This window comes from Meleagris gallopavo, chromosome 11 (genome assembly GCF_000146605.3).
Source record: "Meleagris gallopavo isolate NT-WF06-2002-E0010 breed Aviagen turkey brand Nicholas breeding stock chromosome 11, Turkey_5.1, whole genome shotgun sequence".
Classification (NCBI taxonomy): Eukaryota; Metazoa; Chordata; class Aves; order Galliformes; family Phasianidae; genus Meleagris; species Meleagris gallopavo.
In genome coordinates this window covers 22,930,829-22,955,626 of record NC_015021.2, presented here as the reverse complement: position 1 = coordinate 22,955,626, position 24,798 = coordinate 22,930,829, and the positions used below count along the sequence as shown (strand labels likewise).

The window sequence follows — 24,798 nt, the reverse complement described above, 5'->3', positions numbered from 1 at the left end:
AAACTAACCTTTGTTATTCATTTTGTGAAAAGAACTTGAAGGTCCTGATCAGTTATTGGTCTTTTCCCTGCTGATAAGCTGGAAAGTCAGTGATCCCTGTAGCTGTCCCAGTATGCATAATTCTGAGACCAAAGAACAAAATACTGGTGTTTCTGTTGTTACTTTCTATCTTTTGATTTTTCTGCGACTTCTGGGGGTTATCCATAAAATTGTCACTTTTCTTTTTCTAACTTTTAGAACCTCATCTTTATGTATGACATAAGGAAGGATTATTATCATAAGGAAGGATTATTATCATGACAGAGAATATTTGACTGTTGGGACTACTAGCTGTGTTTAATAACTATTCGTGCTGAGTAAGATTTTCTCAGTCTATTAGAGTGTCTTTTTAGAAGAGCTGTCTTACAGGTGCTGGTGACCTTGTGGTTCAAGGTACTGAAATATGAATACCTCTCTGAGTCATTAATTATAAAGAAGCCAAGACAGTATGGTTTTAAGAAAGATCTGCTTTGAATTTTCTTTCAACAGATTGAGTACTTAAAATGTAGTTCATTTTGCTTAATACTGCAAAAACATTGTTTCTAATGAGGACAAATTGGTTTTCTTTTGCCTTCTAGGCAAACTAGCAGTTAAGTGCTCGACAGCTGAGGTATTTCAGAAGGAATGATACTCAGTAATAATGATTGCAAAAATGCTAATTTGTCTTGAGACTGAAGTAGAATTGTCTCAGTGAGAGCCAGTGGTGTGCTGTGCTTACAGTTACATAAACCAAACTCGTTCCTCACCATTTCTAACACGGCAGACTTGTTCCGTGTCTGTACCTGATTTACAAGGCTTGCAGTGGGAAGTAAATGGGAAGAGGTGCTCTGTGAAAATCAAGGGTGGGAACCTGTGAGTCTCACAGTGTCTCTGTTTACAGCTCTCGGGAAAAAGTACGTGTTGTCATTTTGTATTAAAAAGAGTAAGTGCTGAGTTGTAGCAGGGAGTCAGCTGGGAAATGCTGAAGCATTGGGTTTCAGCGTGCGTTAGGAAAGGCAGAGTGTAGGAGGTGTCTGGTCCTTGTTAGCAGTGACTGTGCTGGGAGATGAGGGGAAGGACCTCAGAGCAAATCCATCACCTCTGCGGGATGTCCGTGGCCACGCAGCCCTGCCAGCTGATGTTGGTTTGCTTTTGGAGGTGAAACCTTCACGTATTGAGTTGTTGAAGCCTTCAGACTGTAATAAAAAGGTGCTTCTGTCTTCTTGCAGCATATACACATACGTGGAAGTAAGAGACTTTTCAAAGAGCTTTTGAAGTCCCCGAGGTGGGATAGTATTTAAATGCAGCTCCTTTCAAACTCCTTTGAGCCCTCTTCCTCTTTAGGTTCCTGCGGCACTTTGAGCCAGCTTATCTGCTCCCTGTTCTTTCCAGCCTTCCTCTGGTAAAGTTTTAATTTGAAGAGAATAAACAATACATTCCGAAAGCATCTTAAAACATTTTTTTTAAGAACTCACAGCAATCATATGCAGTGGTACTGTCTGGTGCATCGTGTGAAATGTACGACTGCCAACACGCGCTCAGCTGTGATGGATGGCACCAACGTGGTGCTGGGTGTGCGAGGAGCTGCAGGACCCAGCAGGCAGGAGGGCAAAGCCTGAGGTGGCTCTGCTGGAGTGCACTGCCCAGGGGGATCCAAACAGCCCCCACCTCCATGGGCCGCCTGCACTTGAGTCTGACTGCATCTCCCGGTAGGCTGGGAACTGCAGTGCCTGCCTTTCCAGGTGCTCTGAGCCTGGAGAGCACAGAGCACGTTTGCTTTGTGTTACTGCGGTCAGTGCTGCCCTAATTCCTGTCTGTATCCACCTTGTCATCTTGTTTTCTCTTCTTTTTAGACTGCTGTGGGACAAGCACCGTTGTGATTTTCCTCTCTTGTTCATTAACAAGTTGCTTCTCTGAGCCACCCTCCCTGTGACCTTCCATGGTGCCTCTTCCCTTTGGTGTCAGGCAACAGCTGCCTGCCTCAGGGCTGATCTCTGCATTAGCTCCCCTTTCAGAATCTGAAGGCTTGTGTTCATTTTGGTTTATGGTGTAGCTACCATTTGTCAATGAAATATTTCATCTGAGTTCTTCTTTCCCCTGTGTAGCTATTTCTTTAGAGGAGTGTCTGTACCTAAGTGTGGGATTAACCCCTCATTCTCCTCCGTTCCTCCTCCTGCTGTCAGGTGGGCTCCATCACAGCTGGGCTGTGGGCAGGAAGCTGTGCGGTCCTGCGGGGGCACAGCGGTGCTGGCCGTTGTGGTGCCCCTTGTGGGTTTCTTGTTACTGCCTTCTTAGCCTGTATTGAGTCCTTGTGGATGACATAGCACCACAAAAGTGGTTTTTAGAGTCTTAAAGCTAAAACATTTTGGGCACCTCAAAAATAAGAGTGGTATTTTTTCCACAGAGCGTGATGAAATTGGTCTCTGTATTTGCACCTCTTTTTGGAGGATTGAACACTGATTAATCAGGAGCTTGAGCTATTTGCTTCAACAGCTGATTTATATGTGCTCTTTGGCATGTGCAAACCCACGTTTGCCACAACAGTCACAAAACACAGCTTATGTTTCTGGAACGTGAGGGTAGCAGTTGCTGCATTGTCCTCGCTGGAAATTTACAGTTGCTGTATTAACAGGAAGCATTGTAATCTCTTGGATCTCTTCATAGGTATTTCCTGTGTCAGCATATTTTTAGAAAAGCCCTTCATGACATCCAAAAAATGGTCACTTCATTTCCTAGTGAGCACTACCAAGCTTTCCGGTTGTTGATGGAGAGATACTTCAGTGGGAAGGCAGCTAACTGGTTCTTACGTGTGCTTGAAGTGTGTGCTTATGGTGAGGTATTCAGAAGAGCAGTTACAAATACAAATACACAAATGGAGTATTTCTGTTTTCTTTGTCAATATGAAATGCCAAGCAATCTGCTGCAAATGAAGTACCATTACCGTGCTGCCATCCTCGCTGGTGAGCCCGGCTTTGTGAGGGTGCTGTGCAGGAGAGCAAGTGAGATGATGCAGCCTTTAAAATTCCAAGGAGCAAGTGGAGAAGAACAAGCTGCTGCTGCTGGTCCGATAGGAGCTTTTGGAGAAACCTGATGGAAAGTGGGAGGATGGAGGTGCACCAGCTGAGCGTCTCGGGAGCAGCTGAGGTCCTGTCCAGACAAAGCTCTGCAGAGCACGGTGCCTGTGCCCTGCTGCTTGGGGTCACCTAGGAAGTGCACAGAGCCAGCCCCTCTTGTACTGCGGCCTCCTGGGTTGGTCAGTGTTGTCCTGGCACTGGTTCACACTGAGAAAGAATCAACTTGAGAAGCGTGGTGTGGGTTTGGTAGTGGAGTGTGTGGCTCCCAGCTGTGCGACGGGGCCGGCTCTGCACGGCTGGTCTGGGTGCAGGACGTGGAGAGAGAGAAATACTTCTCACTAAAGAAGTTAGACATCATAGGGCTGGGGATGGTAGCATCATGAGGCACTTACTCAGGACTTTGCAGGTCTTTTTAAGGAGAAGATTCCTCCAGAAGAATTTTTGACCAACTCTACCTAAAAAGACCTTAAGGTGTGTTTCACAAATTAAGATACTAATGTGTTTCAGGCCAGTGCAGAAAATGCACCTTGTGATGTTAGGTGTCCTGACTGACACATGTACTTGAGAGGAGAAAAGAGTTCTCGTGCCTCAGTGTGTGTGTGTGTGAGAGAGAGAGTTGTGCTGGAGTCCTACCATGGGAGTGCTCTGCTGGTTTTTAATTACTTCTTTTTATTGTTTGGAAATATCAAATATTATACATTGTCTTTTATACTTTTGTTTGTATAGATATTGTTGTTTATCTCAAGTAGAATAAAATATGTATGAATTTTTAGTGCAGTACTTAAATTGTTTCTTAGTGCAGTGTTCAAATAATTCTGCATGTTTGATTCTTGTTGTCTTGAAACCACATTTTTCTACAAAATACGTTAATGAATTAATTGTTTTGTTGGTTTTTTTTAGGTGAAAAAGAATGGATTATCAGAAGCAATCAGCCAGGAAGAAAGAAAGAGACAAGAGGTACTCCCTTAAAGAAGAATGTTCTTTTATGCTGATAACTCAGGGCTGCACTGCATGTGTGGTTTAATGCTCTGTGTTGGTTCCAAAGGAGAGGAGCCCAGCACGCTGCTCCCTGCCCTGGGGGAGGCCTGCTCTCTCCCCTGCTCTCTCCCCTGCTCAGAGCTGTGATGCATGCAGTGTGCTCCCTGCAGCAGGGCACCTGCTTGGTGCTGCTCACTGGGAGCAGCGGACGTGTAACATCAACCTCGTGTTCACAGAGGTGGGAGGCAGCACAAACAGGGCAACTTCTTGCATTGCCCTTCAGCTGTAACTCACCTGGTGAACCATTCTGAATGGATCTCTGTGCCCCAGCCTTCCTAATGCCTTTCCTTTTGCACTGAAATAAACTGGGAGCATCCATGCTGTCAGCAGTACAGGAAGCAGCAGCAGTCACTGATGCAATTCTCTTTTCTCTCTGTCCCTTTCTATCTCTGTCCCTCTGTCTCTCTCCTTTTTTTGCTCTTTCTGTTCTCTTTATCTGCTTTCCCCTCTCTCCTTACTTACAGGGGCTATGTCAAAAAGAATGAGAGGTGTTGAAAAGAATAGCCTGACCTAGCCAGCTATTATATCCCTGCAGCTCTTGAGGTATGTCCTTCAACAGAAAACAAAAAAAGAAAAAAAAAGTGATGTTCTGTCTTTCGGTTTGTTTTGGGGTGGATTTTTGTTGTTGTCTTGGTTTTGGAATAGCAGCACTGCAGAATTACCTGCTGTGGTCATTTGCTCCAAAATCTCCATTTCACTTCAGGACATACCTTGGTGAGCATAGTGGGCTGAGATCTGAGCGGGGCTTCCCATGGTGCTCACAGGTGTGTGCAGCAAGCCTGACGCCCTGGGACAGCAGTGACCTGAGCTGTGGTGTTCGTATACAGATTCTGAAACGTCTCCTCTGGCATATGCATCATGTAGACCATAGGGATTTTGTTTGTTTTTAATAATCCTGTGTTTCCTTGGCTATCTTCTTTTGCTTTTTTGGGCTGTGAGCAGTTGAGGCTGTGTGTTCTGCTCTTCTGTCCCCTCCTGCTCAGAAGCTCTGAGTCACAGGGCCTTTATTTTGGTCCTCAGGAGCCTGTGGTCTGTATGTCCTGAAGCCATATTTGCATCCCCTCAAAGACAACAAGTTCTTCCGCTGTCTTTTAAATACAAAGTCTTAAAATGTCACCAAAATAGTTTCAGCTTGAGGGTTTTTATTCGAATATTAGAGGCCTATCTTTTCAGAGTGAAACTAAGCAATATTTTTACGATGTAGTTGTACTGTCAAGTCATGTTATTTCTTTAAAATTATCTTTTATCAATTATTGTTTCTTTTTTGAGTCTGGTTACATTATTTTTGCCATCGTTATACATTGTCACTGCAGAAAACCATATTTTTTTGTTTGAGAGAGTGAAGATTGGAAATGTGATGGTGGGCAAAGGCCCTGCTGCCCTTCTCAGGCTCCTTTCTGCCTGTGGTCAGCCCTGCTAGCTGGTACATCTGCTGCCAGGGTGGGAGTACACCTCTGTTCTCCTGGGTGCTTGGTGGGCAATTTCACATTAAGCATCACCTTTGCATATATTCTTGCACAGCAGTGTTTGCTCTCATGAATAACGTGGGTGCTGTAGCTGCTACCTCCCTGCTGCTGCATCTCTGCCTGTGTTCCAGCAGCCGTTGAGGTAGGCAGGAGGATGGAGTGATGCTGCTGAGCCACGTGTTGGCTGGGCTTCCTTCCTTGTGTGGGCATTGTCTCCGTAGGTTTTCTGTGAAGCTGATGAATCTTAATGGCTTGAGCCCAACCTGATCAGCCTTAAGGGCTCGAGGTAAAACAGCTGCTTCTTCTGAAGAAGGCTTTTTAGAAGGGTAGGAAGCGCTTTGAAGGTACAATGTGGGAACACTGAATCTCACGTTATCCAGGAGAAACTGTATGTGATCAGAAGCTTACCTCAGTAACCAGCAGAATTCTCTAGACTTGAACTCTTAGGAGAGAATGTCCCCAAAGGAAATTTTTAGTTTTGTTCTTTCCCAGCGTTGTTTGTGTCAGCTGCAGGCTGGGATTATTCAGCATGCTTGTAGTCTCTCTTGGTTTTATATCTTACAGACAGAGCCTCTCTAGAGCATCAGACCACCTACATGAGCACCTTCTGTAGTCTGTCACTCACAGGCCCTTTCTCTTTCTCTCTTTCTGTCTCTCTTTCTGTTTATGGAACCATGATCATCATCCTTTCTAAATACTCAGGTTTGTGGTATTGCATTTAAAGTTGGGCTCTCTCCTGTCACTTAGGATGCTTGGAAAAGTTAATTGCAAGTAACTAATGAAGTGATACATGCAAGTATGAACACCAGTTATAACACAAAATTGCGTTGGCTCTGCTGATAGTATTGTCCCTTGTTAGCTTTGCTCGGGGGTCACACTGGTGACAAATGCCATTTGGTGAAGCTTGTGAAAGAAGTGTTCTTGAAAATGTTTTCATGATTTTTCCACGGTGCATATGTGTATAAAAATGGTAGTGGACTTACAGCCAGTAAAGCCTGGAGGGGTAAAAGATGTCCAAAAGCTGGATAGTTTCCCTGTCAGAGATGGACGTGTCCAGTGGAATGAGGATTTCAAAGTCCAAGAGTCTGCTGGGAGGTGTGCTGTGAGTGCAGCCAGCGGGGAAGGGTACGAGGCTGTGTGCTCTGAGCAGTGGGATGGCAGCGGGCACTGGAGGCTGCTGTGTGATCCCAGTGCCTGGGGTCTGGAAGCGATGGCAGAGGGGACAGGCTGCCACATTCCTGCCTGCCCAGCCCTGGGCTTGGCCCTGCTGCAGGCGTCCCAGCTCCTCAGTGGGTGCTTTGAAAGTGGCCGAGGTATCAGTGTTGGTACGTGTCTAAACCCTGCATTTTGCAAATGGTTTTGCTTTCTGCAGATTCTTGGGTAATCAGAGTTGTTAGCTAGGAATGCTTCTAAGCAAGTAACTTACCAGTTTCTCTTTAAAGAAGGCAGCGGCCGAGTCTGGCTGGTGAACATTTGAGTTACTGATGGTAAGTTTCCAGTCAGACCACAGAGACAGGCATGTGTCTTTAAATTGCAAACAGACAAACAGAAAAGCCTCTTCTGAGTATGAACGGGGAGTGATCACCGTTGGTGTTGCATTTTTGTCTTCAAACACCATTTGCAGTTGTTTTTAAAAGTCTAAATACAGCTTTTTGTCCCAGTGTGAAATCACTCATTTCCAAGGGTAAATGATACAGATCTCGTGGAAATGAAAACTCGTGTCACCATTTTCTCTTTGCTTCCTTCCACAAACAGAAGGGACCCAGCCTCATCAGAAGTAACCCTTCTCTTTCACCCCTCCACTTCACAGGCCATATTTGAAGTGATATCTTCTGAGCATTCTTACTTGCTGAGCTTGGAGATTCTGATCCGGATGTTCAAAAATTCCCGGGAGCTGAGCCTCACAATGACCAAAACGGAGAGCCACCACCTTTTCTCCAATATTACTGATGTTTATGAAGCAAGTAAAAAGTAAGTGTACAAATGCAAGAACTCTTTTTTGATTGTACCTGCGGGAGACTACCTATAATCAAAATGTCATTCAAGCAAGAAATGAAACGTAGCATATGAAATAGTGTTTTCACTGTTGCCACAAAATGGAGCAACAGCCACAAGGTAAAGCTTTTGTGGAAAGTTTGGGCCTGGGATGTAAGAATGTGCAGTCAAATGTTGCACCTGTTGTAAAAAAAAGTAATTGAGTTAGAATGGACTTTGGTTTTCTCTGCATCAGGATGTCTGCAGTGCTAAGGATTTGCCTTAGCATAAAGCAAAAGCTACGGTTTTGATTTTACCAAGCACAGATTTCTGCATTTGTGATACAACCAAGGCTCTGTTGGTTTGGATTGTATTTTCCTGCTGTATCTGCCAGGCAGCCCCTTGGGTAGGAGAGCTTTGATCAGTACTGCTCATGATATGTGGTAGTATTTGCAGGCTGTGCCTTTCCTACCCCTCTTGTCCTGAGAGGCAGCTTGCTCTCATTTGGAAAAATCAAATCTTTTCTTGCTGGAATTCTCTGTTCTTAAAACTTAACACCTGCTTTCTTTTCTGGCTGTACTGGTTTAGCAAGGAGAGCTTGCAGGTTGTCTGAGCTAGAGATGTCCAGTTATATTTTCATGACATAAAACTGAGTTTCCTACTTGAATCTCAGGTGATGTTGAAGTGCTAAACATCTCTTCCTGAACTTTCATGCAAATATGGAGATAGAAAAAATAGTGGTGAACGTGCACAGCAATTTGTCAGTCTCACTTTGTTCCTATGTTTGAACTCATGTTTTGTGGAATAGACTTTGGTATTAATGTATCTAAAAAAGGGTAGAGGCAGGAAGAATGTTGTGTATTTCAGTAGGAATAAGCATCGTTGGCTTCTGGGTGGTTCTTAAGCTGGCTCTTGATACACTGAGCAGTCATATTTAGTTGTGCAGTCTATCAAATTAAACTTACCTTGCCCCTATTAAACAGTTCAGAGTTAAGCAGGAGTTTAATACTTGCCCTCAGGAGCTGACTCTTGCCAGTGTTGTCCTAAGTGAGTCAAATCTGTTTACTTTCTGCTTGGTACTCAATGTGCAGCACGCTGTGCAGCTCTGCTATCTCCTATGTAAATAGCACAGGCACTGGGAGCAGCACTGTGCATCCACAGCACATGGCAGCAGAGGCTGCTCAGATCTGCTCTGCTTTTTTCTTCTCTTTTTTAAGTTCATTTTTAAATTTCTTCCCTACAAAGTCAGCGATGGAGAGGATGGATACAGTCTGCATAGAGCCTGACGAGGAGGAAGTGCTGGCAGGTCTTCAGTGGTGCAAATAGTGTGAAGCCTGTTTTATTATTGCTGATAATTACTGTCAGAATCGTTAATATTGCCTGTGCGCATACATGTGCACTCAGAGTGTAGTTCAGAGTTATGAATACTGCAAATTCTTCTTCAAAAATGTATTTCATGAGGTTTTGCTTAATGGTAACTTGTTTGTTGCTTCAGTGTGATCAGTAGCAGCACCAGAAGTTGAATTACTATCACTTACGTAACTAAAAAATAGAAGTGTGTCTGCTTCTTTTCTGGCACCTCGTTTCCAGTTTGAACTGAAGCTGAAGGATAAAATGTTGTTTGATCTCCTACACTGTTAGTGCCCCTTGCCTTCCTTGTGGAACACAGAATATTTGCCTCATTTCTGATGTGGGCAGTGGTTGGGGGGCTCTGCCAGGCAGGAGTGCTTCTGGAATCAGCCTTTTCTACAATTCATTTGTCTTTTAGTCCCTTTTCTTTTGTCCCCTTTGGTTCCCTCTTGCAAAAATCATGTTTTTATGAATTCTTTTTCACCAAGCCTTCATTTCCCTTTGTAGAACTTCTCAAGTTCCATGTTCCAAGCCCTGGTGACATCCTTTCTTGGCTCCCATTTCTCCAAAGCCACACGTGCTGTGGAATTTTAAATCGGTTCTGCAGAAATTTGAATTCATGTCTTCTAAATGTATGCAGTAATGGGGTTTTATCCCACGGAGCATATATGTTAGAGGGTCTCACCTGTTGTGGCAAGTAGAAACCTGTGGTAGGAGCCGTGTGATAGGCATGTGTTTGAGCTTAACTCAGTTGTGTTCCAGCATCTCCCGTTGCTTTTTGCTCATCTCCTTTTCCTACACTTGAGATCTGTTGATGGAAGCTGGCTGTTACTGGATCCCACAGCCACTGCAGGGAGGAGAGCAGTTTGGCAGCACTGTTGTCAGAGGTGCAGGTTATCCAAGCCCTTATTTTCTAGGAGTGGTACTTTTAAAGGCTTCTGCTCGTCTGCAACGTGAGTAAAAGTGGAGTATCATGTGCTGATTTTTTGCTAGGGTTTGCAGAAACATCATCTGTTTGGGGGTACCTGCTGTCTTTTTTAGGTAGCTTAAAAGAACTGAAAGGCTAACGAGCCTGGAGACTTTGTTGCTGCCTTGAATTGGTTCTGTAAGAAGCAGTGGAACATAGCAGTACAGCTGAGCTATGATTGTTTTTCCTGTTCTCAGTGACTGAGTTTTCAAAACCATTAAATCAATCCGCTTCTGAATTTCTCAGTTAAAATGTTTGAAGCAGAGGTGGGGATAGCAGTGTATGTATGGGAATTCTTTAAAACCCTTTTGGTTTGTAGTCCTCAGAGGGGAAAAAAGAATGGAAAACCCCACGCTGCCCTAAAATTATAGTCTTATTCTTTTTGGTCTGGAAAGTGTAATGGCTTAAGAGCTTGATTTAGTACTACTTGGAGTGAAATCAGAATTCATAACCCTTCTTAAACTTAAATGAAAGCATATTTTGTTTCCTGAGTTATGCAACACTGTTAAACTATAACAAAATGTGCTCACTTTCTGCAACCTCGCTGGTGTAAGTAATGCAAAGGGGCTTTAAGAAGCTCTTTCTCAGTACCTCCACTCTGTTTCCAAGGTCTTCCGCAGGAGCAGAACCCATCCTTTTGTTGGAAAAATGTAACAAAATCAGGCATCTGTGCCACCAGATGTGCTCTGGTTTAAGCTGCCTTTAGTTCTCTAAAAAAGACAAAAGAAATGTGAGTGCATGGGTGCAGTTCCCAGTGCTTTGGCTTGCTCGGACAAAAGTTTAGTGAAGCTGAAGAGTGTGGATGGCTAGAAGTGGTATCTTCAGTCAGAATTGCTTAGCAGTTATATGTAGAAACTTTGACTTGGAACAGACTTAGTGGAGCTCTCCAGAATGCCAGGAGGCCCTGCGCATGACGAGGCTGTTGTAACTGAACAACACTGCCTTTGTTGGAAGATGAATGCAGACAGTAAAGATGGTCTCTGCTTTTGGGAGGTCACTGGGGTGCTGCTAACAAAGAAGAGTTGGTCTGAACTGTGCATGCAGCATACTTGGTGTGTTTGTTAAAACATCCTAACTCCTTAGTGGTGTATTTGCTGTATATGTAATGTGATTGCTCCTGGCTGGTAGGGCACAAAAGCACACGAGTTGCATCCAGGTCAGCGAGAGCTGTTCTGCTGAGATGTAACCTGCTGGGCGTGCCGTGGCTCAGCTTGTTTGGAACTAAAAGCTTGTGTAGTGTGAGAGTGCTGTGCAGTCGCCTTAGCAGGCAGAACTCCATCCAGCCTCAGTGCACGGTGCTGGGAGGTCAGGATCCCAGGAAGGGGCTCCTGGGAAAGAGGAGCTGCAGGGAGCAGTGAGGGAAACGTCTTGAGCAACAGTTGCTCTGAAGGTCAAACCCACAGCTTTACAGCAGCTGGAGAGCTTTGGTGCGTTTCTCTCTACCGTAAGGGCAGCAAAAGGCTTATGGGTATGCAGAGGTGGGCATTAGCAGAGAGAGGCACAGAGAGCTCACCAGGACGGATTCCGACTGCGTGTTGACTTCAGTAGAGAAAACTGTGTGCGTTGTGAGATAGCTCAGCATCTTATCTGAGTACCTAAATTAAATTCTGCTGTGTGAATGTATCCTTGGATCCAGATAAGCTTTTTATAATTGCTTCTTCTATAAATTAGATTGATGCTTCATCTTTTTCCAGTATCCTTATGTATGGCAAACCTTAATCTTTCTCCGTGGAATAACTTGCTGTCAGTGTTCGTTGAAGACATGTCTGCACTGGGTCAGTTAACAGCCATTAGAAGCACTACTTTTAGAGAAGGCAGAGTTTTGTTGCTTAATTTATTTGAGAGGTCAAGGGCAAAAAAAAATAGCCAAGTACAACAATAATAATAATAATAATAATAACAGCAACAATTGAAGGACCGTGAGAAGACCCCAGGTGATTCAGGTGAGCTGTAATGAAAGTGATCTGTTCACAGGCTGCAGCTGACTGCTTGGATTTCCCAGTACCAGTGGTGTAACAGTCAGTACCATTGTCTGCTCCCACGTGGCCTGGCAGTCTCAGTGCTGGATTTATCACAGTTGTTGCTGTGAAGGAAGCTGGTACACTGAGCATGGTTCCCAGGTGGCTCAGTGATGCTGCAGTGTGTTTGGGGAGCAGTTTTCTGCTCCTGTAAGGAAGGCTGCTCATACTGGAGGCATTGAGGTGGATAAATGTCTCCCTTTCCAGTAAGCCTGAGTGGTAGCGCTGTGTTCAGTGGACAGAGAAAGGCAAACGAGGAATGAAAACCCTCCCACAGCTCTGAGTGCTGCGAGGTACCCGTGTGCAGGGGGGTGCAGGCACTGACCCACAGCTGGTGCTGCTGATCCCTGGGCTCAGTGTGAGGCTCTGGTCCTCAACGTGTGGAGCACTGCTGAGTTTACTCTTTGTGCCTTTTTTTTGTTTTATTGCTGATGGGACTTTTGATTGTCAGGAGGCTCCAGGGAGCCCAGAGAGTGCGCTGAAGAGCTGTGAGTCCAAATACCACTTTTTTCTCTGAATTTTAGGTGCTGACAGAATACGTTCAGGCATTCATATCAGACTTGGGGCAGTGAGTTTATTTTGGTGTTTCATCAGCTTTCCTCCTTTGGTTTGTTCGGACATCAGCACTAATTGCTGAACTCTTCAGCTCTGATGTTAAGGGATTATTTGTTTGGAGAGTTCTTTCAGCAGCTGAGAAAACTCCCTGGGCCGACCTGACCATGTTTGTCTGCAGTTGATGTGCAGCACTGGAATAACTTGAAGAATATGGAACTCGGATTCCTGAGCTGGTGATTCTTCTTTGAGAAGTTAGCTTCCTTGTTTGAGGTGGGACTGGAGGTAGGACTTCTCTGTTCAGGGAATCATGTTTCTGAGTTACGATTCTGAACGGAGTTACAGTTTTCTTAGGTTGGTTGGTGAACAGAATTTGAGAGAGAATGCTTTTTTAGGTGGTTAGAAATGTTTGCACACGCACATATACTTACATACATGTATATATATAAAATTACAACAATTCATTTTTTTTCCAGCTGTGGCTCTCAGCATAAGAATCTTTATTCCTAAGACTCTGTGCATGATTGTTTTTAACATAAACCCCAGCTGCTTTTCATTGAAAGAAAAAAAGAAACATCCAAACCCCAAATCTTCCCTCTGCCAGTGAGTTAGGACAGTTTTGGCATGAAATAGAAATACCTTATTGTGAGCTGGAATACTGATTGGAGCTGGGATTTAAAGCATGCTGCAGGTGATGGCCCTGTGACCGAGCACAGCCAGCGGTCCTCCAGCCATGGTTGTGCTTCAGGACCGGCACGGTCGGTGCTGGGGTTTCCATTTGGTGGTGGTTTGTGTTTGCTGCAGCTGCTGGCATCACCAGAGCTGTGCCATAAAGCTCCCATCTGCTGTAATACTTATTTGTGCTGCAACCCGTTGCTACGTTGTATGAATGTATTCTCAGTTTAACAGAGAGCTGCCAGCAGCAGCGTTCCGAGCTGAATTCCTGCAACCTCTGGCTCTTCTCCTGCGGCCTGAGCTGTGCAGGGACTTAAGTATGTGTTTGTGTTTGAGGACAGTTGCTGTGCAGAGCAGTGGCACTTGCAGCTTAAGGCTGTGCAGCTGGAGCCAGCAGCTGCTTAGCAGGAGGGGCTGTGCAGGGACTCCTATGGTGCCGTTAGCTGAAGCTCTGACCTGCACGGACCCTCTGCCTGGGTGCTGGTTTGTTCTGGTTACAGCCCTTGCACCGCTTCTCAGCTTTATTGTTACTGCAGGAAGTGTAAAAGAGGAAAACTGGATTCATCTGCATATTTTTGATAGTAAAGCTCACGGATGTTCAGCAGCACAGCAATTAGATCAGTACAGTGGGAAAGGCATTACAACAAAGGTGTGATGATGGAAGGACCAGCATGATAGGAAAGTGCTATGAGGGAAGGGAAGAAGATTGCTCACCCATATCAAAAGATTCTAAGATCACAGGGGAAAACTCCACAGAGGATGGATCTCCACAAAGAGATCCTTCCCCAGTGGCAGTCAGCCCTTCAATGGGGTCTAAGAAAGGGGCAGCCAGGCTCCTCCCCTTCTGGTCCCACAGCTGAATTGCCTTTACCTGAGCTCCCAGGGCTGACTGGGTCCTTTTTCCAGATGATCAATCAGTGGTTCGGGCCAGGACTCAGCAGTTCCCATACAAGCAGTTATTCAGACTTTTTAATCTGTGCTTTCCTTGCGGCGAGGCTCCACATTGTACGTTGCCTGGAAATGGTTGTGTTTAGCACACTTGTCAGAGCAGGAGGAGGTATGTGTGTTCCTTTGGCTCCTCTCCCTGTATCAATGGGTCAGTGTACTATTTTAAGATGAGATTTTAAAGCTATACAGTCTGTGCAGGTCTGTGAATCCCTGAGACAAAGCTTTCCTAGCAGGTGGGTAACATCACCAATACGGGGCTGTGCAGCACCGCAGGCTTTCCCCCATCGCACTGCTTGCTGCAGGGCAGCCTGGTTCCTGGTCCCTCTCCTCTGTGCTCTCAGGCCTTAGCTTGATGTGCTCACTCATTTGGGTGTGTAGCAAATCAAGGGTGTTAGATGGGAACAGCTTCACTGCTGTGGGCAGTAAGCTTCACAAAAAGATCACAGAACCACAGAGTTGTAGGGTTGGTCAGCACCAAAAGCATTGTGAAGCTAAATGTGCTTTTTAATCCCTGTGCCAGAAATACAGGTTGTTATAACTTCATAAAATTAACCAATAATAGTAACTTGAAGTGAATAATCGACAGGGCAGATCACAGTTCGTTTCCTTGTGCAGAGTGGGCTTGATGGTGGGGGATGCTTTGACTCCTGGATAGTATTTTGACATAATTGGTTTTCTAACACTTCTATGGCCTGTCTGGTTAGAAGCTCATGGCCAATGACAGTTTTAATCCAGTGCAGCCTAATTTTGACATAACTGGGTAATAAGACAGCACTGGTAAAAATGTAAGTCCAACTTGCTTATTATCTTTGTTTAGGGATGAAGAGAGAGCAAACATAGAAAAGAAAGACTGAGCAAAATAATTAATGTTAGCACCTTTACTTGATAAATCTGTTAATTGCATCCCTTTAAGTAGCACTTGTGCTGGGGTCGATGGGAGTTGGTGCTGCTAAGGGAGGCATTGCTGGGTCCTGCAGCATAAACACGTTGTGCTGACATTGCTGTGCTCACCTGGCTTGGCCCAGGCTTTGCAGGAAGCTGTGTGTGTCAGGTAGAGATCAAAGCAGTGCCAGCTAAGAGGCAGAATTAGCTTAAGAAAACTGCCTGAGCAAATCCTGGCATGTTGTTCCACATGATGATGGATGGGTTACTAATGATGTGCTTAGAGGGAAGAACCTTAACACAAAGCTCCAAAACTGCAAGGGGAAACTTGCAATAGGGCTGGGACAGCCCTGGTGCTGCTGTGTACTGCAGTGTTTCTCCTTCCCAAGCTGGAAGAGGGAACAAACAGGAAATTAATGACATCTGTATTGCTGAGTCTGGCACGCAGCCTTTAGGAGAGGAAGAGTTTCAGGGTATTTTGGATGGGACGTTTCTCTGAAGCAGCACAGGGCAGGGCAGAGGAAATCAGTTTCTCTGTTAGGATGCTGTTTGACTTTCACTTTGGTGGAACTAATTAAGCAGGAAAGCTCTGGAAATAAATGCTTTATTAGGTCCTCCTGCTACTAAGAAAAACAGTCACAGGGCAGAGTGCAGCTCATTTGTAGCTGGTTAAATTGGCACTGAGTCAGTCAGTACTGATCCTCACGACAGAATCTGTCTGAAAATATTAAGTAAAAGTGATTTGGGACGTGCCTGTTTTGTTGGTTGCACTGTGATTGCTGGGAAGGTGACTTCTGAGTCCAGGGTGTGATTTCCAGCAGTAATGTTTCTTTCAGTGCATTCTGAGGGTGATGGGACGTGGGAGTGCTTTTTCTGTCCCTTTTTTCCTTTTTTCTTTTTCTTTTTTTTTTTAAGGTATCTCCTACTAAGCAGGATTTTTACTGATTCCTAGAATGGCTGTGACTGTTGGTGTCATTGGTGAAGCAGGAGAGAAGCTTTACGAGCCTCAGTTCCAGCACAGCACGATCAAACACTTGCTCAGCATGCCGTAACATGGAGCAGGGAGAGGGACTCTTTTCTTGAGCTGGCTGGGCACTGAGGAGTTCTCCCAGCCATCAGTGGGTCTGAGAGGAGTGGAGATGAATTCTGGTCCTCTGCAGTTGTGGCCAGCAGCTCAGAGCTGCCTGCTGTGGTTCTGCTGGCTGGCAGAGCTCGCTGCAGCTGGGCATGCGGTGCCAGCACTGCTGTCTGTGCAAGAGCTCGTAGGTGACACAGTGACAGTCTGAAATAGCTCATGCTTTGAAATGAGATGGTTGGAGAATAGGAGTCTGGAGGACTGTATCTTCCAAAATTGGCAACGCTATGAATGATACTGCTGCATCACTCTGGGGGACAGGGACGTACTGCATCTATTTGTGAGCAGTGTCCTGGTATTCATTAAGTGCCATCAGCTGGTTAAAGCTGCAGCTGGTGTGTCAGAGCCGTCACACCAAGCCCGAGGCGCTCCGTCTGGCTGTGTGGCTGCAGTCTGAGCGTGGCCATCGTCAGTCAGACAGCAAAGTATCTTCATTTCTGTGACCCTCTGTTAACACACCTGCATAATGAGCTGCTCTTTGTCCTCCTCTCTAGTCCTTACATCTGTAAAACAAGCTGTGCAGAGCACTGGGGCACCGAAATGAGGTGCCTCAGGGTGACAGGCTTTGAAAAGCCAGTGGTTAGTAATGAGAAAGTAGGATAATGGGCCAAAACAAAACAAAATGAGACTTCCCAGTGCTTTAGCTTGATACAAAGCTGTGTGTTTCAAGTATTTGTGTTACTTTGCTGTGCTTCATGTCCGTTTTTTAGTTAACTGGTTTATCCTGGCAGGTTGCCTGGTTGTAACACTTGCAGGCAGGAAAAATACCAGGGGGATTTTCAGTAACTTCTAAATGGTTTTTTTGCATTGCACTGATGTCAGATGGCTCTAATGACCTTCAGTGGCTCTAATACCAATTCATTTGAGCCCTTATACTCCAAAGGGTCAAAATATTTCTAATGAGCATTGCTGAAATGAAGGCATTTATTTGGTTTTTGATAAAATTACAAGGGCAAGAAGGAGTGAAAAGCTTTCAGAAGTCAAAGGGGCTCCAACTTGGAATAGAGGACGAGCAGCAGGGAAGGGGAGTTTGGTTTGTTTCCTCTTTCTCTGTTTCTTATTCTGGTACTGTACTTCCCTTATTACAGGAGGAAATGGTGATTTAATGCTGTGCTTGAAGTTGTTCCATTTCTTTTTCAACCCCGTTTCTGGAAATTCCCGTCCAACAACACTGTGTGGGCCTTGGTGGTTTTGGCAGCAGCTGGGAGGTGGTTGTGGGGAGCTGTGCCAGCTGACACCCACCGCCCCGACGGCATCAGTGAAAGGCTTCCCACGCTGCTCTGCCAGGAGGAGGGAGGACCTCACCCTTCCACAAACTATTCAAATTGTCATTAGGTTATAAAAGCCACGGGTTGTGTCGGTTGAAGTGTAAAATGTTGCAAGGAAGTCTGCTATTTTTTTTGTAAAATGAGTGATTCCTTTCCTTTTTTCACAGGTTCTTCAAAGAGCTTGAAGCAAGACATCAGAACAACATCTTCATTGATGATATTAGTGATATTGTGGAAAAGCATTCTTCTTCAACATTTGATCCTTATGTGAAATACTGCACTAATGAAGTCTATCAGCAGCGAACGCTTCAGAAATTGCTGTAAGAGCTAATTTTAAAATATGATTGCAAAATTACTCCCTTTATAGTAGGAGGCAAAGGCTGTGGTTCTTGGTGCAAGGCCTGGGGCTCACAGCATGTCCTCACATGCTTGGTGTTCCTTCATGCAGAAGTGCCTTTGAAGTCACTGAGGGTGGAAGCGTGCCGGGCTGCATCGTGCAGTCCTGGTAGTGGCTGTGTGTCACAGCACCTTTCTGCTGATAAGTACAGTTTGTGGATTTGCCAAAGCTGTGCTTTGCTTCTGTGTTATCTGTGAGTCTGTTTGCACTCATGTTCTCCTGTGGGAGAAAAGGAGCTCTCTAAATATCAGTTCTGTCATGCATATCTAAGTAAATAATGCTGAAGGCTACGATACAAAGTTTTCAAACTGCATTTCCCCATTTCTGAAATCTGCCAACTTTCACAATCCTTGGGTAAAATATTCTCTTAAGTTCCCCTCCCTTTTTCCCACCAGAGCCACAAATCCAGCATTTAAAGAGGTGTTGTCACGCATTGAGTCCCACGAAGACTGCAGGAATTTACCGATGATCTCCTTCCTCATTCTCCCTATGCAGAGAGTTACTCGTCTTCCATTGCTGATGGATGTGAGAATGTTGTTTTTCTTTTTTTCCTTTGTGTGTTCTTTTAATGTTAGCACTCCTTTATGTTCGATTCCTGGCTGATCCCATTGCTTGTTCGAGGTGCAGGGCTGTGAGTACCGGCAGGTCTGCTTAGCATGAAGTGCAGCAGCATTTATTTGGTTATGCAGTCAAAAATTAAATATTTGGAAGTCCAGTCCAAAAGGTTCTGTAGTAGAATTGATTCTGAAACCAAGGAGGAATAACCTGGCACAGAGGCTACACAGACTGTTAGGATTAAAATCAATCAGTTACTGTCATTTCATTCATCTGTAAGTCCATAGTGTTCTCTCATTTACCTCATTTATTCGTAAGTTCACAGCTGGCACTTCAGCTCTTTGATTACCATTAATGTGTATGTAGATTTCTGTATTTGTTACAGTCTGTGCTTCTTAGTTCTCTGAAGTAATGGATGTTTTCTTTCAGACTATTTGTCAGAAAACTCCTAAAGATTCACCAAAATACGAGAACTGCAAGCAAGCCCTGAAGGAAGTGAGCAAGGTATGTCCTGTAGTGCAGAAAAAGTCTGTGCTTAAACCTTCTTTCTTTTATTGCACATTAAGGGTGTCCGCTGCTGTCAGTTGTTTGCCAAGAATCAAAGGTAGAAGAGTGCAAGTCCATTTCCATGAATATTGGTTGGAGATTTCGACAGCACTTACATAACAAATTCCAGTTTGTTTTATGTGAAATTAAGCAAGCTGATTATTATTTTTTTTAATTAGTGAGAAATTCCAATTCATCTGTTTAAAATACATGTATACGTGTTTTAGATAGGTACAGATAGGCATAAGAAGACTTTCAAGCAGAGCACTGTGGTACAAAAAGAAAATTAAGAATTTCAGGGCTACTTTTTACCTGCAGGATCTCAGTTTCAGAAGCCATAGCGCATCATAGACTGTTATTTTGGGTGTTGAATATTCCTGTGTAAGGGAGAGCAGAGAAGGATATAAAAGCTCTAAATTGTCTTAATTAAAATCAGTCCACAATGGCCTTTCTCCTGGCTAAATTATTGTCTTCCTCTTACTTAGAAAAATATCCTAAACTCAGGAACACTGTACTGTTGCCAACACAATTATTTTTCCATAGGAGCAGTAAATGGTTTGTAAAGTGATTTTTAAAAGAAGAAAAGGCTTATTAACTGAAGGAAATCCTGCGTGATATTTATGGAGTTAAAGGGAATGTGATTTGATGCCCTTCTGACTGCACCTGTGAGCGTGCATGCCTTTCCCTGGTGTGCAGGCTTCAGTAAGGCTATGGTGTGTGCTTTGAGATTGTGTCCTAAACGTCACTGCAATGAAACCATCCTGGGGTAGTTTCAGAGAATCATAGAAAGGCCAAGGTTGAAGAGGACCTTAAAGATCATCTAGTTTCAGTGCCCTTGCTGTGGGCAGGGTTGCCAACCCCCAGAGCAGTTTGCCTGAGTCCAACCAGATGGCACTGCAGTATTTGTATTGGGGCTTTCTTCTGTGAAGGAGTTGCATGCATGTGATAGCCATGTCAGTGTGCAGCACGGATTGTCAGGCTGGAAGGATGGGTTTTGTGGGGCTGGGTGCTCATTTAGATCAGTGAGTATAACTCTTTTCAGTCAGGTCTTCTGGCTGTAGCTTTGTACCACGAGGGCTGTGCTGAAGAAGAAATAGTAATTATAGCATGGTGGAATGGTGTGGGTTAGAGGGGCCTCAGGAGGTCATCCGGTCTGGTCCCAGAGCAGAAGCAGCTCTCAGCTCTGACCAGGTCACTCTGGTGCGTTCAGTCGCATCTTGAAAGCATTGTGATCGTCACTGAATGTGAAAATGTCAGATCTTTGTAAATGCTTCCACAGAAGTGTGTTGTATCAAGGAACAAGAGTTGCTGGTATTACAAATTGTGAGGACATGAAATGTGCTCAGCAAATGTCTTGTTTTTCAGTTGGTGCGTTTATGCAATGAAGGTGCTCGAAAAATGGAAAGGACAGAAATGATGTACACAATTAACTCCCAGCTGGAATTTAAAATCAAGGTACGATTAAATCAAGGAACCAAAATCATTTAGCATAGGAGGAGCTTTGACAGCGTGTTAAGTTTTGGTAGCTTCATTACCAGCACAAAGTAAATTAGGGCAGGCTGTAATCCTGATGTGACTTCTCAGTTAATGGGAAGACAAATTCATATTCTAAGGTAGCTGAAGCTCTGGAAACTTGAGTAACTGAGGACTGCTGCACCTTTAGCAAAGTCTGTTAAGCTTTGAGGTGAGACTTTTTAGGGAAATAGAGTATAAGAACTTTTTTTTTTAAGAGTAAAGTAGCATAGATTACTGAGGAATGTATGCCCAGACTTTGGTCTACCTCTGTGGATGAAAGCCTGTCCCTGGTGGAGTACCTAATATGACATTTACACTGTTTTATGTAGTTTATAAAGATGTGCAGGATGGTTTTGTCACAAATACTGCATGGTGCCATGCTTTGCTCTGCCTGTGTCCTTCTCATCACTGGTTTTCTTGAGGGCTGTCAGGTTTTGAGTTACCTTTCTCTCTCTTTTCTCTCATATAAAGAAAATCAGAGAAATGCACAGCATCATTTCTGATTTGTATGAGAAGCATCACAGTTCTCTGCTGCAATGGCAGCCATGTCATGGAACCTGTGTACCTCATACGTGAATTGACTGATCTGAGACAAAGAAACATTTCTGGGAGGAGGTACTGCATGGCAAAGCAATTGCATTTCTCACTTGAGCACATTGTGAGGCAGAGTGTGAATGACTTCTGATGTGTTTCCTTACACTGATGGGCACTGCCATGAGCTGTGGACAGCTCTGAAATTTTGCGTAGATTTCAGACTTCAGCTGAGGAAAAAAACATCCTTCTATTAGCAGTGAGTTAGCGTATGTTACAGCAACAAGGGTTTTTTAATACCTGTTTGAGGAAGTGTTACTTGCTCTCCACGTCGGGTCAGCAGCAGAAAGGGACGCCTGTTTATCTATTGCAGCTGAAATAAAACAATTCATTGGTTGAGTTCTAGCACCACAGCACTGCATTTTCTGAGAATGAGAGGTAAAGTTCAGCACCCCATTTCTGTCAAGGTGTGAGTTAATGCTGCAGAGCAGGTGTGTGAGCTGCCCTTGTCCTGCCCTGCTGCTCACTGACAGCACTGCTGGACCAGGAGATTTCAGCCAGTAGGTGCACCAACCAATGGTGTTGGTCCAAGAGGGGATCCTAACATTGTTTGAACATCCAGATTGCAGCAGGGTGAAATCTGTAGCAGAAATAACAACAGTTAGTGGGGTTTTGTTCTACGTACAAAATACTTCTTGAAGTCCATCGACTCTTCTTCGTATTCATTGTTAAAGTCCCATTTCTGTGATTTATGCCTCATCCCACTACATAATGAGTATAGTTTTGAGAGAAGGTTGGTTGGTTTTTGTCATCACATGTGAAGTATGGATTTATGCCTTTAAGTCGTCAGTCTTGTTCTGAGTAAATCCTGTCTCCAAAAAGGTATTTCTCAAATTGTCCAAAGTATTTCTATTTTACATACTAAAAGCTGAGAATAACATTTATTTAACAAGAATAAAGGAAATGTCTCCTGAGAGACATCACAGCATCTGCTAACACTGGTGGATAATAGTCTCAGGTGTTTGGATAATCTAAAATAGAATTTTAAATAGTTTGACAACTTTGGGTGATTGACTTCCCACATTCCTTCCCAGTTTCCTTACCTGCAGAAGCACCTAGGAGATTTTCAGTACCCATTTTTCTGTTGGCAGGGGATCAGGATATGGATCTGACCTTGCAGGAGGAACAGGCCCTGTGTGATCCTTGCAGTGTGCGTGCTGGGACTGGCAGTGCTCGCTGATTTCATGACAATAATAGAACTTTATTTTTTTTTCTGTATTCTTTATGCAAGATTTTTTCCCTCCACACCTCTTAAATTTGAAGTGGTTTACACTTCTTCTGCTTGAGCAGGTGCCAGCTGGAATGCTTGCTGGATTGTTTTGGCCAAGTTTCAATACATTTTAAGTTCTGATGGCTTCTTTTACACAGAAAGCAGATGATGTACACATCGTACACTTTTGGCAATTAAGGGAAAATTAATATTAAAATAAGCACAAGATGCCTCTGGAATACAGTTGACTAGGAAAATCTGATGAACTCATTTGGAATAGAGATTAGAGAGCTTTTTTAGTTCATGCTCTAGAAGTCTTTAAGATAGCTTTTATCTGAAGAACAATCATGATGATTCTATTCTATAACCATTATAAAAATCAGGTAAACTATTTATGTTTTTTTCTCATACAGCATTTTGTAATTCTTATTGTTTTCTTTGCTGTGACTGTAGAGCATTACATGGGAGCAGAGGAGAAGCTGTTAAAATCTACATCACTTTTGTACATGGCTCATCTGTAGGCTCTGTATTTTTAATGAAGATTCAGATGTGGTTTTTCTTTTTTCTTTTTTTTTGTGCTTAGAGCCAGGAAGGGAATTTTCTGCAAAAACTTGGGTCCAAGAACCAAACTGCTCTATCATTTCTGGACCACGTAGCCCAGCCTTTTGATTTTGTGAAGTCCCATAGAGAGGTGGTGTAACCTCTGTGGTCTGATGTTTCACATTTAGTATCATCACAGGGAACTGCTGCTGCATTTCAGGAAGGGTAAATATGTGAAGCTGTCTGCTTACAAAAATGTACTGAAGCTGCAGAGTTTTGATTCAGTGTAAGACTTCTTTTAAGTTAAATGCTTTCATAAACTTCAGAAATTACTTAGATTACAGCAATGAAATTTGGAAGCTCTTCTGCGTTGTCATGTCAGAGTACTGAGCTAAATCGGTCCTTTGTAAGCTGTGTGGTTAATTGAGGTGTTTCTATCACTTTCTCCAAGGACTGTCACTTAAGGTTGGATTGATATAAGTCACAGATGTGAGATGAGCAACAGTGTCAGTTAATGAACTCAAAATGACAGTGATTTCTAAAAAGACTGTCTGACTCACTAACAGAGATGGAGACTTGGATAAAAATCTACCTAGGAAGTATGGGTTTAAATCAGATCCTGCATTTTCGAATTGGAGAATATGGAATCATAGAATCACCAAGGTTGGAGAAGATTTCTTATGATCATCCGCTCCAGCCACCCATATATCCTGTGCTGACCCAACCATGTTCCCAAGTGCACATCTGCCCTTTCCTTAACACCACCAGGACGGGCACTGCACCACTTCCCAGGGCAGCCTGTGCCAGTGCCTGTCTGCTCTTTCTTTCAAGAAATACTCACTGAAATAAAGGCAGGTTATGACAGGTCACTGCTGCACATCTGCAGAATAGCGAAAGTGTAGTTCCAGTGGATGTCTGCAGAGAGGACCAAATCCAGGTGAGCAGTCACTGTGGTCTCTTCTGGATGTGCGAAGATACAAATCAGTCTGAGGCAAGACTAAAAAAGTTGAAGGCTTCTTTAATTTGTAATGATTTGTAATGGTTCCAAGGGAACCAGCTGCACTGCTGTGCGTATGGAGGGACAGAGGTAGCGTGCCTGCTGGAGAAGCCCTCAGCACTGTGAAGAGCTGAGTGCCGTGGGCAGCCCGGCTCCTGCCAGCAGTCAGGGACAGCAGCCCTGACGAGTCCCGTCCGTGTCCATGCGCTCTGTGAGGGAATGAGCTGCTGCCAGCAGCAGACAAGCAGTTTTCCTCTTCTTAGGGCATCATTTCCACCCTGAGGTGCGAGTGGTCGGGTGCTCGTTTTTATCATGGATGAGCAATTAGGTTATGAATATGAGAATTTTCAAGTACTTGCAGGCTCTTCCTTGTGGATGGTATGGATGATAAAGATACTTTAAAGCTTGTACCCCTAATCTCTGCACTTTGAGTTTATTCAAGTGGGATTCTTTCTGAATATTTAAGACGTTTCCTGATCTTAAAAAAAGGAGGGGGAAAAAAAAGCTATTTTTTAAAAGATTAAAATGTTATTTTCTTGATTTTTAGCCATTTCCTTTGGTTTCTTCTTCACGATGGTTAGTGAAAAGGGGCGAGTTAACAGCCTATGTAGAAGACACGGGACTTTTTTCTAAAAGGACTTCTAAACAGCAGGTGTACTTCTTCCTCTTCAATGATGTCCTCATCATCACCAAGAAGAAGAGGTAAGAGCTTCACCAGTACAAAGTCTTGTGTTTGGCTCTTGCAGCACAGAGAGACCACCCAGCATGTAGTTGTCCTGTAAAGTTATTGTGACTGTTGTGTGTGCCTCATCCCAAGGGAAATGAAAACCAACATTTCCTGCCGTGGGAAAGGCAAACTTGATTGCATGCACAGAATTTCTCTGTATTTTCTAGCCATTTGCTAATTGGAGAAAATGAATGAGGTTTGAAAGGGCCTGGTACATTTGCAGTGTAAAACAGGAGGAAAGGTGGATTAAACATGTGTTAATTAGTCAAAATTTGTGAAACTGTTTATACAGTTATAGAAATTACTTTGAGAAAGGTTTATGGGAAGATGCTTCCAGTAGTCCCCACTTAAAGTT

At 44.0% G+C, this 24,798-nt stretch overlaps 1 protein-coding gene across 1 annotated transcript in view; it reads left to right on the top strand.

The window, feature by feature from the left end:
* ARHGEF26 (Rho guanine nucleotide exchange factor 26) overlaps positions 1 to 24,798 on the top strand; it is a 39,621-nt gene that overhangs the window by 4,538 nt on the left and 10,285 nt on the right. The window contains exons 4-10 of the mRNA XM_031555033.1: positions 3,993 to 4,049; positions 7,407 to 7,567; positions 17,533 to 17,685; positions 18,158 to 18,287; positions 18,747 to 18,821; positions 20,229 to 20,318; positions 24,264 to 24,418. Of these exons, the coding sequence (XP_031410893.1) occupies positions 3,993 to 4,049; positions 7,407 to 7,567; positions 17,533 to 17,685; positions 18,158 to 18,287; positions 18,747 to 18,821; positions 20,229 to 20,318; positions 24,264 to 24,418 (821 nt within the window). The remainder of the gene's footprint in view (positions 1 to 3,992; positions 4,050 to 7,406; positions 7,568 to 17,532; positions 17,686 to 18,157; positions 18,288 to 18,746; positions 18,822 to 20,228; positions 20,319 to 24,263; positions 24,419 to 24,798) is intronic.